Source organism: Mercenaria mercenaria, chromosome 17 (assembly GCF_021730395.1).
Source record: "Mercenaria mercenaria strain notata chromosome 17, MADL_Memer_1, whole genome shotgun sequence".
NCBI classification, from domain to species: Eukaryota; Metazoa; Mollusca; class Bivalvia; order Venerida; family Veneridae; genus Mercenaria; species Mercenaria mercenaria.
Genome location: NC_069377.1, coordinates 14178706 through 14193338, shown reverse-complemented (window position 1 = coordinate 14193338; position 14633 = coordinate 14178706). Strand labels below are relative to the sequence as shown.

The following is a 14633-nucleotide window of genomic DNA, read 5'->3' as shown; positions in this document are numbered from 1 at the left end:
AACAATAACCGCTATTATTTTGTCTAAATCTATCATTCTGCCCTTGTCAAAAAGAATACTGTGTATACAGATTAATTTTAAGTAGAATATAAACAGACATATGAAATAATTTTTTATTACATTATAAGCATCAATCTAAAGGGGGAAGAAATAATTGCAATTATTATGACTACCTCAACGATTCTTGTCAGTTTAAACATTGCTATATTTATAAGTATATAATATCATCATGCATTAGCAATATAATTATATTATTATTGCAATGATAATTAGGCCCATCAATTAATGGAGAAGGAATAAACAACATTCATTTGGCTACCTAAAGTTTTTTTGTTTTGATAAATAATGGTTAAACATGTATAAATATAATACAATCTTTATAATACACTCAATACTTCATCGTTTCTTGTCATTTTAAAAATTCCCCTGAATTATAAATAGATATATTTCAGCTTTATAAATATATTTCTATAATGACATAGATATAGGAGAAAGAAATATGTCAGTATGTATCTACAATTCTACATTTCTTATAAACATGCATCATATTTTTAAATAGAACCTGGCTAATTTTATCACAGGATATGATACACATAAAAGACTTTTGCCCATTAAGTAGGGAGATAAAGTATATTTGGCGGTTTAATAAATTGCCGAAATATTATCGTGAAACCCTTTTACAATTCTAAAGCATTCCTGAGTCCGCAAGACGTTTTCCAGTTATATCTTACTTAAATTAATTCAACAAAAACAGCGAGTTTAGCATTTAAGAGTAAGTTATTGTTACCTTGGTTTCACTTAATATACAATACAATGTATATGTGAAGTGTTTAAAAGCAATTAAATAGAAATGAAACTTTTAAACTCCCTTCTGTAAGGCTGGTTATGCAACCAAAAGCCGTGACATTCTCAAACAATATCCGGTAATATAACCTTTGGGCTGTAAAATGCAAATGTTAAAAAAGACATCGTTTAAAATTCAAACAATATAAAGAGATTTAAGATATTTGTTTGAAGAAAAGGTTACAAATTTTGATAAAACAAACAAAATAAAATATATCTGTACAAACATGCACTTAGCAACTCTTGCTTTTTATGCAGCTTTACTTCTCTCATAACACCGAATCACGATAAAACGTGCACACTTGTCTCATAAATTAAATTTATATATAATAACTTGCCATTAAGGTATATGGCAGACAGAAAAAAGTATTAAAACTTCGGAGTTTGACACAATGTCGAGAAGAAAATATATTTCAGTTAGCAGTGTGCAATTTGGCTTAACGTGTGACCGACGGAGTGTGCAATTTGGTTTAACGTGTGACCGACGGAGAACTGACAAATAAATATATTTATTAATATTTCCGTAATCATTAACATGTTACATCAAAAAATGGTACATAATCAAGATTTATTGCACTGACTTGGTATAGTGGCTTTGTCGCAAAAGCCTGGAACACAGAAAAACGTTACAGTAATGAAAACATAATTTTTCCTTTATTAGTATTCCATTCAGCGATCAACAATATATAACAATAATTGTGAATAATGTCCTTGCAAATACACAAGGTGAAGAACGTAAACTTTACAATCAAATGTTACACCAAGATGATAAATTATATTAGCCAATCCCCTTGTAGCAAGACTTAGAAAAATAAAACCACAAAAACAACCGAAACATGAGAACCAAAAATTGTGTGGAACTTGATGTTCGCAAAATGTTCATATGTGTTCAATTATATCACACGAAACGTTGCTGACGGATTCTGGTTTCTTTTGCACATTTTTCTTCTTCCGATGTTCAGCGTCGATTGCAAGCACGTTACTTACGTTATTTGCTACACTAGACTGTGTCTGGTTTGGAAACATGAACGTTATTTTCCGTAATTTACGCCTATTTCCTAGCATGGCGGATCTTTTCAAGTCTATAATAGGGTGTAATTCTTTGGATACCGCCTTGTCCATGTCCACTGTATCGTAATAGAATATAAAATGATAAATAATGATTCATAAAAATGTACACATTTTCATAAACCACATAATGTATCACTAACAATCTCGATAGCTTCAAAGCTATTTTTAATAAGTGTATTTCAGTAAAACCTCAGATTAAATCAAGGAATAGTTGATATCCCATTTGCTTCAAATGAGAAAAGTTTATATTACGTTAAATAGACCTTAAAGGCGTATGCTAGAATTCGCTGTATATGAGATGGGCGAAATTTCCCCCAATAATAGAATTTCTTCTATTTTTGTTTCTTGGATGAATGTCCTTCAATATCCAGTTTGAAGAAATTCTATTATTGGGAAAACTTTCGCCCTGAAATCTAGCGTACGCCTTTAAAGGAATATCATAAACAAAATGTCTCTCTGCACCCGTGATTGACTGACATGATAATACAAAAAGTAACTAGTTGCCGCTGTTGACTGTACAAACTAAGCACGATCAATTGCATAATAATATTTGAATACCAATGCTAATGGCCTGAGATATGTTGACGATGCTTCCTGTGTGATTCAGATTATGAATAATTGATCAACGTATATTAAATGATTATTTTAATGATCAGCGGTGGCTAAATGATAAATGCGACAAACGTTGAACCGGAGCACACAAAGTGGTGCAATATGAACATTACCTTTATGTGTATAATCTTAGAAATATTCAACAACGTATAATACAAACCATCTTTGAGAAAAAAAAATCAACGATTAAAAGCTTCAAAAGATAACTGTTTATATTTCCCATATATATTCTGTTACCTTTTGAGAAAAATACACTTGTTTGGGATATCGTTAACATTTATTGGGAAAATAACCAACCACTGAATTGTTTAGTATGATAATAAAACAATATGTGCCTTTCAGGTTCGGTCAATATAATAGGGTTATTATAAAAGTAGCTTGATTTGTGATGCTGTATTCGGCTCGAGTAGTTTTTTTTTGCCAGAGGCGCGCAAGCGCCGAGTGTGATCCGACTTTGCAAAATTCATGAACCCAGATCTAGCTACTGTTATAATAACCCTTTTGTTATATACCACTACCTTTTTGTTTGTTGTTTTGTTATTGAACAAAATCTTCAATGTTTATCGATATTAAATGGAACTAAGTGAAGTTTTTATGTGTGCTATTTATAGAACTGTGTCAGGTCATGCATATTAATGAAAGTACTCCGACAGCATACAATACAAAAGGTACAATACGGAATTTAAAAGGTATACTACGGAATTATTTTCTGCCTGTTCTTACTTAATTGTGAAATACAAGCTGATTTTTTACAGAATTTATATAGGTATATAATATTAAAGAGGGTTTACTGAACTGCCGCTACGCACTCGGCCGATATCACTTTTTCCAGCTCAATAAATCGTCATATCGGCCAATCTAAAAGGCAACCATTGTATTTTTTGTTAAGTTTAACGTCGCACCGACACACTTATAGATCATATTGCGACTTTCCAGCTTTTATGGTGGAGGAAGACCCCAGGTGTCCCTTGTGCACTATTTCATGACGGACGGACTCCTGGGTAGAACCACCGACCTTCCGTAAGCCAGCTGGATGGCTTCCTCACATGCAGAATTCAACGCCCCGAGTGAGGCTCGAACCACCCACAGCGGTGAGGGGCAAGTGATTCGAAGCCAGCGACCTTAACCACTCGGCCACGGAGGCCCCTTCAATCATTGTATAATACTGTAGATGTTCAAATGTTCTAAAACAAAGGTTTTTGTTTCAAGTAAACTGACTGTTTCATTTTTCTTATTGTAAAACGTATCGTAAATGATAAAGATAAAAAGTACATAAAAAGGCATTAACCTGAAAAGGCATTATCTGATACGGTAGGCATGCAAGACTGGATTGCAAAGCATGTCAAAATATAACATTTTCTCTCCTAAAATAGTTTATGATAACTGTTAGATGGATAAATAAATAAAGACGATACTATGCATAAATTATACTGAAATAGATATATATCGAAGTTCGAAATGAATAACTAAACCATAAGATCAATTATTACTTTTGCTCCCGTCAAAATAGCTGAATGTCATACAAAATTGTCAAATGAATTGTCAATTGACAGAATAGATTTTATTTATTCTATAACTTTATGTATGATGGTTACTTTATAATCTATTTGTTTACCTGCACATATAATATATGCCTAATTCAATGCAACTATGAGGATATTAAGAAGAGTTAATTAATTATTGCAGTTAAAAGTTATACAACATCATTCACACACAAGTCAAACGACAAGACAATAACAAATCAAAGTAGCACTTCGAAAACACACCATTCACTCACAAACAAATAAAATTTTCATTATATACTAACCAGTATAGACATGCAAGTTTACACGGCTACATTTTACGATAGCAATGCTGTTGAGCAGTCATTTTTGCCTCCCTTGTCTGAAAATCCAAATGAAAGCAATTGAAAATAAGACAAGAAAGTCTTCCTTGCTGATACCTATAAGCCTCCGGTGTGAACGCATCGAACACATCAAGTCGCTGTATCTACAAACATATGATTTAGGGTAGATGATCGGTAGTTGCAATCGGCAATTTGCTGCGATCATCTATTCTCCGTCTGCGAGTTCGGTATTTTCGGTTGTGGAAGAAGACCGTTTGGGTTATAGAAACGGCCGAAAAAAATGATGAAAAAGATATACAAAACTATGTGATCGTTCTGAATTGCAAGATTACATTAAGCAATCATTCACTACCCTTCCGTACGATACTCAAAACAGATGTCGGAAAACATCGCTCATTTTCGGCATATTCCGTAATATATGTCGACAAAATCTCGATAAATTCCAGACATATGACGAAATAAAACGAAATCTACCGATATAGGTTTATAACGGGTCTATAAACCAAACACCTGTAGAATTATTATCAATTTTGCTTAAAAAATTCCTATAAATGCACATTTTTACCATGCGGTGATTGAAATAAACAAATAAAAAATACAAAATGATGTCAAACTTTGTTAGTAAGATTATCATAATATAATCTGAACATGCATTGTCTAGTTATATATGTTAGTAACGTTTGTTAGTAATTGTATTAGTTATGCTCATGCATGCGCTCATGCGACGGAATTTCTATGCTCCGATTGCCAAGCTTATCATAATGTTAAGATATGGCAGCGGTTGTTCTGAAAAACAAAACTAAATCTGTCTGCAATAAGATTAGTTTCTAGGCATGCATACACCGGATCTTACCCGAGCCGACCTTCATTGTGCTAAGAACTGGTCTAGACAGATCATTGTCTGTTGTGTTATAACTTTTGTTTGGGAAGTCATGAACTAAAGGATGTACTTCTGTTATTAGATTAGCTCTGAAAGAGAAAAAAAAATCCACATACTTAATAAATCAATAGTCTTGGATGAAATAAACAATTGAAGGAAATACATTTAGTCTTCCCTATTTGAATGGTACATGTAAATTTCAGCCAGTTTGAAACTACCATAGGCAATATAATTCTTTCGCTTTAAATACTCACATTATTAAGTGATTCATTTAATCGACTCGTTTGTAAATAAAAAAGTACTAATTTCCAATGTTATAGAGATAGAACCTAAAACTTTCAAAGACAGAAACACATTAAATAAAGTCTACAAACTGATGTCATTGAAATTCCAAATAAAATAAAAGTTACAAAGGTGAATTTTACAAAAATTATTCTTTGTATCAAATGTCTGAAGTTCTGACATTCATTTTATACTTCCGTTTACAAAGAATGACAACCTGGCAAATATTTACAAGTACAGATACCTATTAGTTTACGTCCCTTGTATTTATAATGGTTTTCACACAATGTTGCATTTTTTTCGCAGCAACGACAATAATGGTATACTCGTATATTTATCATTTACCGCTGCTGCTCTGCTTTGATATTTTTGTCAGCTTTTTTTATTGAAAAAATTAATTTTTAACAATCCTGTAATAAAATGAACGCCCACTAAGTATGTTAAAGCGGAGATACTACATATTTGTTCGTAACACAATGTCACATTCGATAACATGTGTTGAGGTTGAGATACATGAAAGATAGGATGAATAAAGGTGTAATTGTATGGACTAGCGTCACATTTGTCTATATGTTACCAAAATGAGTTTGATTTGCTGACCCCTACCCCCACCCCCACCCCCTACAAACTACGCATATCAGAAAATGTTTACAAAATGACAAGATAGGAGATAAGAAACATCTTAAGAAAACATACTTATATTTCCTTCTGTCATTCTTACCTTCCATTTTCCTTATGAATATTATTTGTTACAATGGAACCCCTTTGTTTTGGTGGACCACAATAAACTCCACCAAATACGTCATCTTCTCCTTGATCATCGTCCTCATCTTCATCATATCTGTTCGTTCTTGCAAGGCTAGACATTCGTATGTGTTTGCTTGGAACAAAAGTTCTATTATTGCAATCAATTATTTGAGCCGTGCCATGAGAAAACCAACATAGTGGGTATGCGACCAGCATGGATCCAGACCAGCCTGCGCATCCGCGCAGTCTGGTCAGGCTCCATGCTGTTCGCTTTTAAAGCCTATTGGAATTTGAGAAACTATTAGCGAACAGCATGGATCCTGACCAGACTGCGCGGATGCGCAGGCTGGTCTGGATCCATGCTGGTCGCATACCCACTATGTTGGTTTTCCCATGGCACGGCTCATTTCTCTTTATAGTAATTATTGATTAACTCGTTGGCATTTACGTATAGTTTGACAGTTGTTTTTTTTATATCGGAAGAGATTTCACAAATTCAGGCTATATGAATGAATTTTTTCTCTAAATAATAATTGATTCTAGTGTTAACTCGTTTTTAGTAAAATATAGCTCAAGAACACGACACAATTTGTACAGAAAGAGATCACACATGTTAAACTATTTTCCCAATAAATAAAAATCTGGATTAACAATTTGCATATGGTTCGTACGTACAGCAATGCATCAAACTTTATATAAATAGAGATGGTATATATTTAGACTATAAGATCAAGAATTTCTCCAAATATTGATTATTGATTAAGTCGGTTTAATTTAGGTCCATTTTGGTTCGAAAACTCAAAAGATAATTGTATATGGTTACTTTTTTTCTGCGACAGTGTCAGAAATATCACAAATACATTTACATTAATATACATATATCAGAGGAATGAGAACTGTTTCTAACCAATAACTAAGTAAGCAAAAGCAGACTACTGGAAGAGAACATTTTAGAGATTAAATAAATTGTCCCTTCTCACATATCAGCCCCTTTATATGCCGATCAAAACTGCGATGATGCCATTCTTATCTTAACACTTTGCTCCAAACTAAACAGGTGCTATTTTGCTTTATGCTCGAGCTTGTTTTCGTGAAATTTAGACCGCATGAAGAAAGAACATATATGATAATAATAACTAAGTATTTATCAAAAAACTAAATAATTAAAGGAGTAATGATATCGCAAGATGGTTCAAAATAATAATTAGCGGATGAGTTCATTTGTATATCAGTATATAACCATGAAACCATCAGTCTATTAAACTATAATACTTAGAAATTATTTCATTTAAATATATTTGGTCATACCTGACGTCATCCACACATTCTATGACAGAAGTATCGGTACACGCTGATGTCACAGATTTATTCGCATGGTAATGAAACTTATTGGCAGGACTGTTTCCAATGGTCCAAGATGCCGAACCACAACTGATATCGGAAAATAACGAGCCGTCGTCTGCATCAGACCCTTGAAATGTTATTAAAATGTATTAACATATTATTACATCATACGTAACTAGACGGACCATGAACTAAACAGCTAAACATTTAGCCTGCTAAATATTTAAAAAGGACCGGTCCATCATTCATTTTGGGCAACACCCCTTATTATTAAGGGGTGCTGACTGAAAATTTACTGGCTGAATAGCGAGCAGAGCAGACCATGATCAGCCAGCTCGGATGTGCAGGCACTGGATGCAAAAAAGCAGAATGACTTGCGGCCAGCAGGCTAAAGTTTATAATTTTATCGGATACTGGTTTTGAAAGCATTTAAAGTTTTTTCCTTTACAAAGGGTTTTGATTGTCCCAAGTTTTTACAAAGGTCTTTGACCGTACGGTCCCTGTTTTCAACTTGCTTTTTTGTGTACAGTTCAATAGTTTTCAATATTAACTAATTCTAACAAAATGACTAGATATAGGAAGTTTGTAGTTTTGGGCACTTACGGTATAAATGTACGCATACATTAAGACAATGACCGAGTAAATTCAGGCACTGTTTAAGTAACTTCTACTAAATTACATAATTGTCTTATGATAGGCAGACACACTTTGCTTAAATGTCTGTTTTTATTGATATAACTTCTACAGGAATGAATTCGGATGACTATTAAACAAATTGTGCATATAAAGGTTATAAATGATACGCCCCCTGAGTCATGCAAACTATTTCAGGAATATTAACTGTCTTAGATTAGAAAATGAATATGTCCCAACTGACTGCCAATATAATATTTAAGACGATATCAGTTTTCATTAAAAACCCTATTGGGATTGCATTTTAAACATTTTCCACATGATGAATTAGACATCAGTTTCATTGGACTTTAGAGAGAAAATTATAAGCCTTGTTTTATATCTTTACTTAAATTTTGATCCATCTTCTTCCTATTAACCTTGATGTTTCCTTATTAAGGAATCCATAATACTACTATAAATATTATACATCATTTTAATGAGATCCGATAGTGGCAATAAGAACCCATAACTGAATTAGTTTCGAGTTCATTACTGGACATTTTACACTGCAAATTTAAGCTGATTGTGACAGACAGAAAGTTTTATGAAAATAAAGTATTATTTTGAACTGACTTTTGTAAAGCTTTCAGGATACCTGAGAGGGTCTAGTACACAAGCAACAGTTCCATTAAAAATGTAAAAATTCAAAAACAAACAAAAACACCCAAATTGTGATTTCGCTCGATTTAAAAAAAGGGAAAATACATTTAGGCCCAGAAATTGTCATTATTAAAAGCACCCCTTAAGGTCCAAAATCATTTTATATAACATGGTATTTCATTAAATGTAACGTCGATAAATATTATGTTCATTACGCGTACATTTGATGAATCAAATCATTGTAACCGCAGATATATAATATGGATTCCTTCAACATGTTATTTACTTTTAGAAAATGACCTTTCCCTCAAGAACCAAGGTGTTTCCATTAACAAGACTTACATATAGTGGTACACGATGTGTCTTTATGCCTATCAATATAGACGCTACTCCAGTAATTACATGTGATCTACTTATTTTTTCTATTTCAATCTACAATAACTATTGCCAAAAGGCCATTAGAATGTAAACAAAAATTGCATACTTGAAACAAAAGATGACAACTTTATCGCTTCAGTAAAAATTTTCTTGTAATAGTTTGAGTGAAAATGACTGGTCATTGACAACGTTTGTTTTAAATTGATATCCGTATTATCAAAACTAGCACCTGATTTTCTAAAATGCAAATGGGGCTTTACATGTATATATATTTTTTTATTTTCAAAAAGATCCTACTACCACCAACAGCGACTTTCAGAGTGATGTATATTTAATATCAGGGTCTTGTTATATAAATCCGGATATCAACTGTTATGGAATAGGTGGATCAAACAATAGTGTTTAATTTCCGGTAGAGAGATTCCATCACATTTCTTTTAATATTGTAATATAATCAGCTAAAATGTAAATTTATATTGCCTTATGCCTACACATATTTTCCATTACACACCCCATCTAAATCTAGCTTCATTACTACAAATTACAAAAGAAAGAAACTAACAAACAATAAAGTGTTAAGAAAGTTCGTTTATACTGAACAAACAATTGCATAATCGTATCAAAAATATTATAATCCCAGCTATTTGCTGAATGACTGCCAGTTATGAAATAGGTTGTAATCTTTACAAATGATAGAAATGCAAGAATATGAAAATAGTTTATTTGTTTTGCAAAAATGTTAAAAATTTATTTTATCGGGAGTATGTTACATGCAGGCTCTACAACACAGATATGTTGCAATATTAATATATATATATTTTAACATGATATCAGTTTGGATAATACACGACAGGCATTTATTAAGGGTCTAACATAAAATGTAAAGTTTATGGTCAATGGCTGAAATTATGTTTCAAACTTTCAAAATTGGCAATTTCTGAGTAATATATATAAAAAAAAACCTGTAAAAATATTCTAAAATTACCAAATTTCTGTGTCTGACCGAGCTGCATGCCCTCATTGACATCAGTCAGTATGTGACAAATTACATTAATGTATCTTTTTATGTTTTGGCACTTTGGTGTACACACACAACATAAGAAAGAACGTTTTACATCCCCCTTTAATTATCTTCTTAAACAAAATAATCATACCTGTAGAAAATTTACTTGGTGACGAATCTGCTAATCTAAGCTCAACAACCTTTTTATGTATTGGACTTTTACCGGCAAAATAAATCTCGTGTGTGTCTTCACCAAGCTGCTCCATTAAATCGTGCAAAACACGCATTTTCTGAAAACGAACGAAACATTTTTTATTCAGCCTGATACAGTACTACTTGATATTTTTAGGTGTAGATTAACGTGTGCGAGCAGTCGTTAGTAGATGGTTATTATTATATACATAAGTTTATCTTCTATTCTGCGCTTTGCCTTTGCACTTTGCTACCGTCCAATACATTTCCATACTGGATATTAAACATGTTAAATATTCAATGATTACGTCAAATAACACTTGCAAATATAGTATAAAATGGTTTGACTTAAATAAAACATGCAAAACATAAAATATTACCTCCGAAATGATATTTCTGAATTTGATATTTTCAGCTTGCAAATCTTCATTCTTTTTATGTAAGTCATAGTTGGCCTCCTCTCGGCTGGTCTGCTTCTTTGGTTTCTGAAGTTTTGCACGAATCCTTCTCTCCTCTCCAGTGGGGTCTCTCTTCAGTTCTACAAGCTATTTACAAAATATAACGAAAATCTATAGAATCGTTTTAAAAAGAGTAACAAGTTATTTCTGTCTTAAAATTTAGCCTGCTAAATGTCTAAAATGGACTGGTCCACCATTCAATTTGTGCAGTAGTATTTATTGTTCGTAGGAGTGTTCACGGAAAATGTGCAGGCTTATCTTGGTCTGCACTGGTCGCAAAGGCAAAAATCATTTGCCACCAGCAGGCTAAAGGTTAATTACGTTGATTAAGTTGTCATTCTTCTTTTTTTCGAGCATGTAATGCGTAACGGTTAGAACTTTCAGAGTTACTTTTACGGAAAACTAATGGTACTAGATGATACAAATTAAGTTTCGACTTTTCATGTACCAAACGTTGATTATAATTACGAATTTGATTTATTCTGATATGACACTCAGTAATCTCCGTGAGATTACGCATCCGTTTTAACCTTTACTTTTCTAAATTTCTAAAATGGACTGGTCTATCATTTAGTTTGGGCATGTGCAAGCTGATCTTGATCTGCACTGGTCGCAAAGGCAGAATCAATCGTGTGCAGAGGAATTCGGCATTATCCGGCAGTAATGTAACCAGACGTGCACTTAGGGACTTCCTCCAGCACAAAAAGCTCGAAAGTCGCCATATGACCAATAATTGTGTCGGTGTCACTCTATAAACACAACTAAAAAAACAGTGGGCCAATTCGTTTCACTGAACCCGGGACATACCGATCACGTGAGCGGCAAGAAAATAATTTTCGCCAGTTGGATAATAAACGAACGCCGGGCCACGTGAGCTGCGAATAAAAAAAGATAAATTTCCAATTTACTGTGATTTTTTATTTAGGCCTTTTCAAAATAAGTTAGCAAAATATTTTTAATAGTATGTTTCTACCTTTACTGTTATAAACCCAAATTTTCAGATGTTTAACCGATTTTATATCGCGAATATATATGATTTGCCGCTCTGCCTAGATCTCGCTGGACCGGCGCACATCGGCGTTCGCCGAATAGACCCGGGAAGTGCCAGGAAACCAAACGAACGCCTAACCGGTTGCCCGAGGCAAAACGGCGTACGCCGCAAAAGTGAAACGAATTGGCCCAGTTTGTAACATTTATTAAGAAAACAAATGGTTTCGACGAGTGTCCTTACGCCTATTACAATACAGATATTCGGGAATATCTTGTGCAAAAAACTTTATCTATAACGTTTTTAAAAACTTCAACCATCAACCTAAACTAAATGTGAAATTTTACAACTTTTTATACAAATAATTTATTTGAAAATGCACTTTAAAAGAATTATCATTGTTTCAGTATGTAAATATCTCTCGATTTGCTATCATTATTCCACACGAATAATAGCGTTTTACTTAACCACAAGACAATCGAAGAGTTTGTTTAAATACATTACCATATTCCAAATATTATGTTATGGAAATATATGTTTTAATCATGGATTGAAATTGATGTAGTTTGTCACGAGCATGGATATCTTTCCATTTATGGAGTTATATTGATACAACAGAGATAAAATATAAATCTATATACATCAGACTAAAGTTAATATTTCTCAGAAATCCATTGGTATCTGATACAGATACTGCTATCAAACATTTATCATTTTATGGACGTAAATGATAATCGATCAATCTTATTAGATATGCATGTTTGTTTCAACGAATTATCATTAAAAGGAAACTGTTTCAGTCTCGTATGTGAAATAAATGAATACTCGTTTGAACGCGGTCAATATAGGATAATTATGAGCTATAATGGCAAACCTCATCATTAACATTCTTGTTAATTAACATGTATAACGAATTCATTCTCTATGAATTTGGCTTATTTCATGAACTCGTACAACATAATAATTATTGTATAATAATTTCCTTTGATCTTTTTGATTTTGGTTTATTTCATGAACGCATTAAATAGTTTGCAAATTTAAATATCTTTCTGTTTTTCTTTAAGACTTTGTTGGTTTTTTTTTTCATGAATGCATGCAATTTTCTTTCAAATGTTTCTTTGTTCTTGATGAATTTGTTTTTTTTCCTGAACTCATTCAACATTATGCATCCTCATTTATAATGTTGTAAATAGTAAATTAGACCTAGTGTACAAAATATAGTCGTGTTTATATTGTTCGTTTAGTGATACTGTGCCATTACAAATATAAATAAGCCGTGCAATGAGAAAACCAACATAGTGGGTTTGCGACCAGCATGGATCCAGACCAGCCTGCGCATCCACGCAGTCTGGTCAGGATCCATGCTGTTCGCTAATGGTTTCTCTCATTGCAATAGGCTTTGAAAGCGAACAGCATGGATCCTGACCAGACTGCGCGGATCTGGATCCATGCTGGTCGCAAACCCACTATGTTGGTTTTCTCATGGCACGGCTCATTAATATTAATATATCTTTGGGTCTCATACATATATATCTCGCAACATTTAAATTCTCTTACTTAAGCAAAACAATAATTGGTAATCCGTAAAACATACATTTTATTCATATTAAATAGATCCTTGAACAATTACTTTTTACCAATAAAATCTGTAAGGAAGCAAAGAATAAAACCAAGCAGAATAATAGCAGACTCGGTTTGATAGAGTCTGTTTATGACAATTTAATATGCAACACCTCTCACGCCCCCTAGCACCGGCTCAAGCGGAACTCTATTATAAATGAATTGAATAGACAACATGTTCTCACTTATCGGACAGAAAAATCTCTATTTTTAGAAGTGCTGGAAAATCTTATCTCACATGGGTTATCCCACACTCCTGTGACGGACTCCTTCATGCGCTGAATATACATATTATTTATGTAAAATAATTAAAAATCAAGTACCTTTATCTTTTCTCTCCGTTCCTTATACTGTATTTCTCAATTCAAAATTCATTACTTTATGATAAGAACGTACCGTTACGTTACAAACGATAAAACTAAAGCGGAACTTTGTTATTGTGCGTCACTGAAATATCACGACGTCACTTCTGCTTACGGACGCCAATTTATTTCCCGCGTTTTAAGTAGTTTCATATTTTTATGCTTGTTTTTATTGTTTCTGTTGTGGTAAGTGAGAAATAGAATCCATCATTGGTATTCGGTGAAGATCGGAAATCCCAACCCTCGGTCGCACCGCTCAAGTCTTTAACTCGGCTCAGCCTCGTTTAAGACTTGAGCGGTGCGCCCTCGGGTTGGGATTTTCTGATCTTAACCGAAGACCAATGATGGATTCTCTATATCCCAAAGAACCATACAATATAACAAGACTCATTCACTAAGAAATTTATAACTCAAACTATGTACTGGCAGACATAAACTTTATTCAAAGGAAAACGTTTTCGTATGCAAATAGCATTGTTTCAATTTTTGCAATTCAATTTTGTTGTACATAAACATGTTATTCTTCAAGGACATATGGAAATCTGTATCAATAAATATATAATAAAACAAGATTCTAAGACATAAAGTCCAGGATAGGATTTTATATTCCTGGAAAGTACAAATCCAATATATTTCTATTTTACTGTCCCCATGATACATACAGATCAGTGATCGATAGATTTAATATAAAAGACATTATTCCCAAATGTATATAACATTACATTTTGGTTC

General features: G+C 33.1%; 1 protein-coding gene across 2 annotated transcripts in view; it reads right to left on the bottom strand.

Moving 5' to 3' along the window:
- Window positions 1-1478: 1478 nt before the first annotated feature.
- Window positions 1479-14633, bottom strand: part of LOC128550300 (gamma-aminobutyric acid type B receptor subunit 2-like) — a 154598-nt gene continuing 141443 nt past the window's right edge. Inside the window, exons 16-22 of one of the 2 annotated variants that reach the window (XM_053529103.1) lie at window positions 10854-11018; window positions 10433-10571; window positions 7590-7752; window positions 6256-6414; window positions 5226-5341; window positions 4334-4410; window positions 1830-1970 (exon numbers count right to left, since the gene is read on the bottom strand). In XM_053529103.1, the coding sequence (XP_053385078.1) occupies window positions 4367-4410; window positions 5226-5341; window positions 6256-6414; window positions 7590-7752; window positions 10433-10571; window positions 10854-11018 (786 nt within the window). In that variant the 3' untranslated portion in view covers window positions 1830-1970; window positions 4334-4366. Of the gene's footprint in view, window positions 1971-4333; window positions 4411-5225; window positions 5342-6255; window positions 6415-7589; window positions 7753-10432; window positions 10572-10853; window positions 11019-14633 lie in introns of both variants that reach the window. The other variant, XM_053529102.1, reaches the window with a different exon arrangement.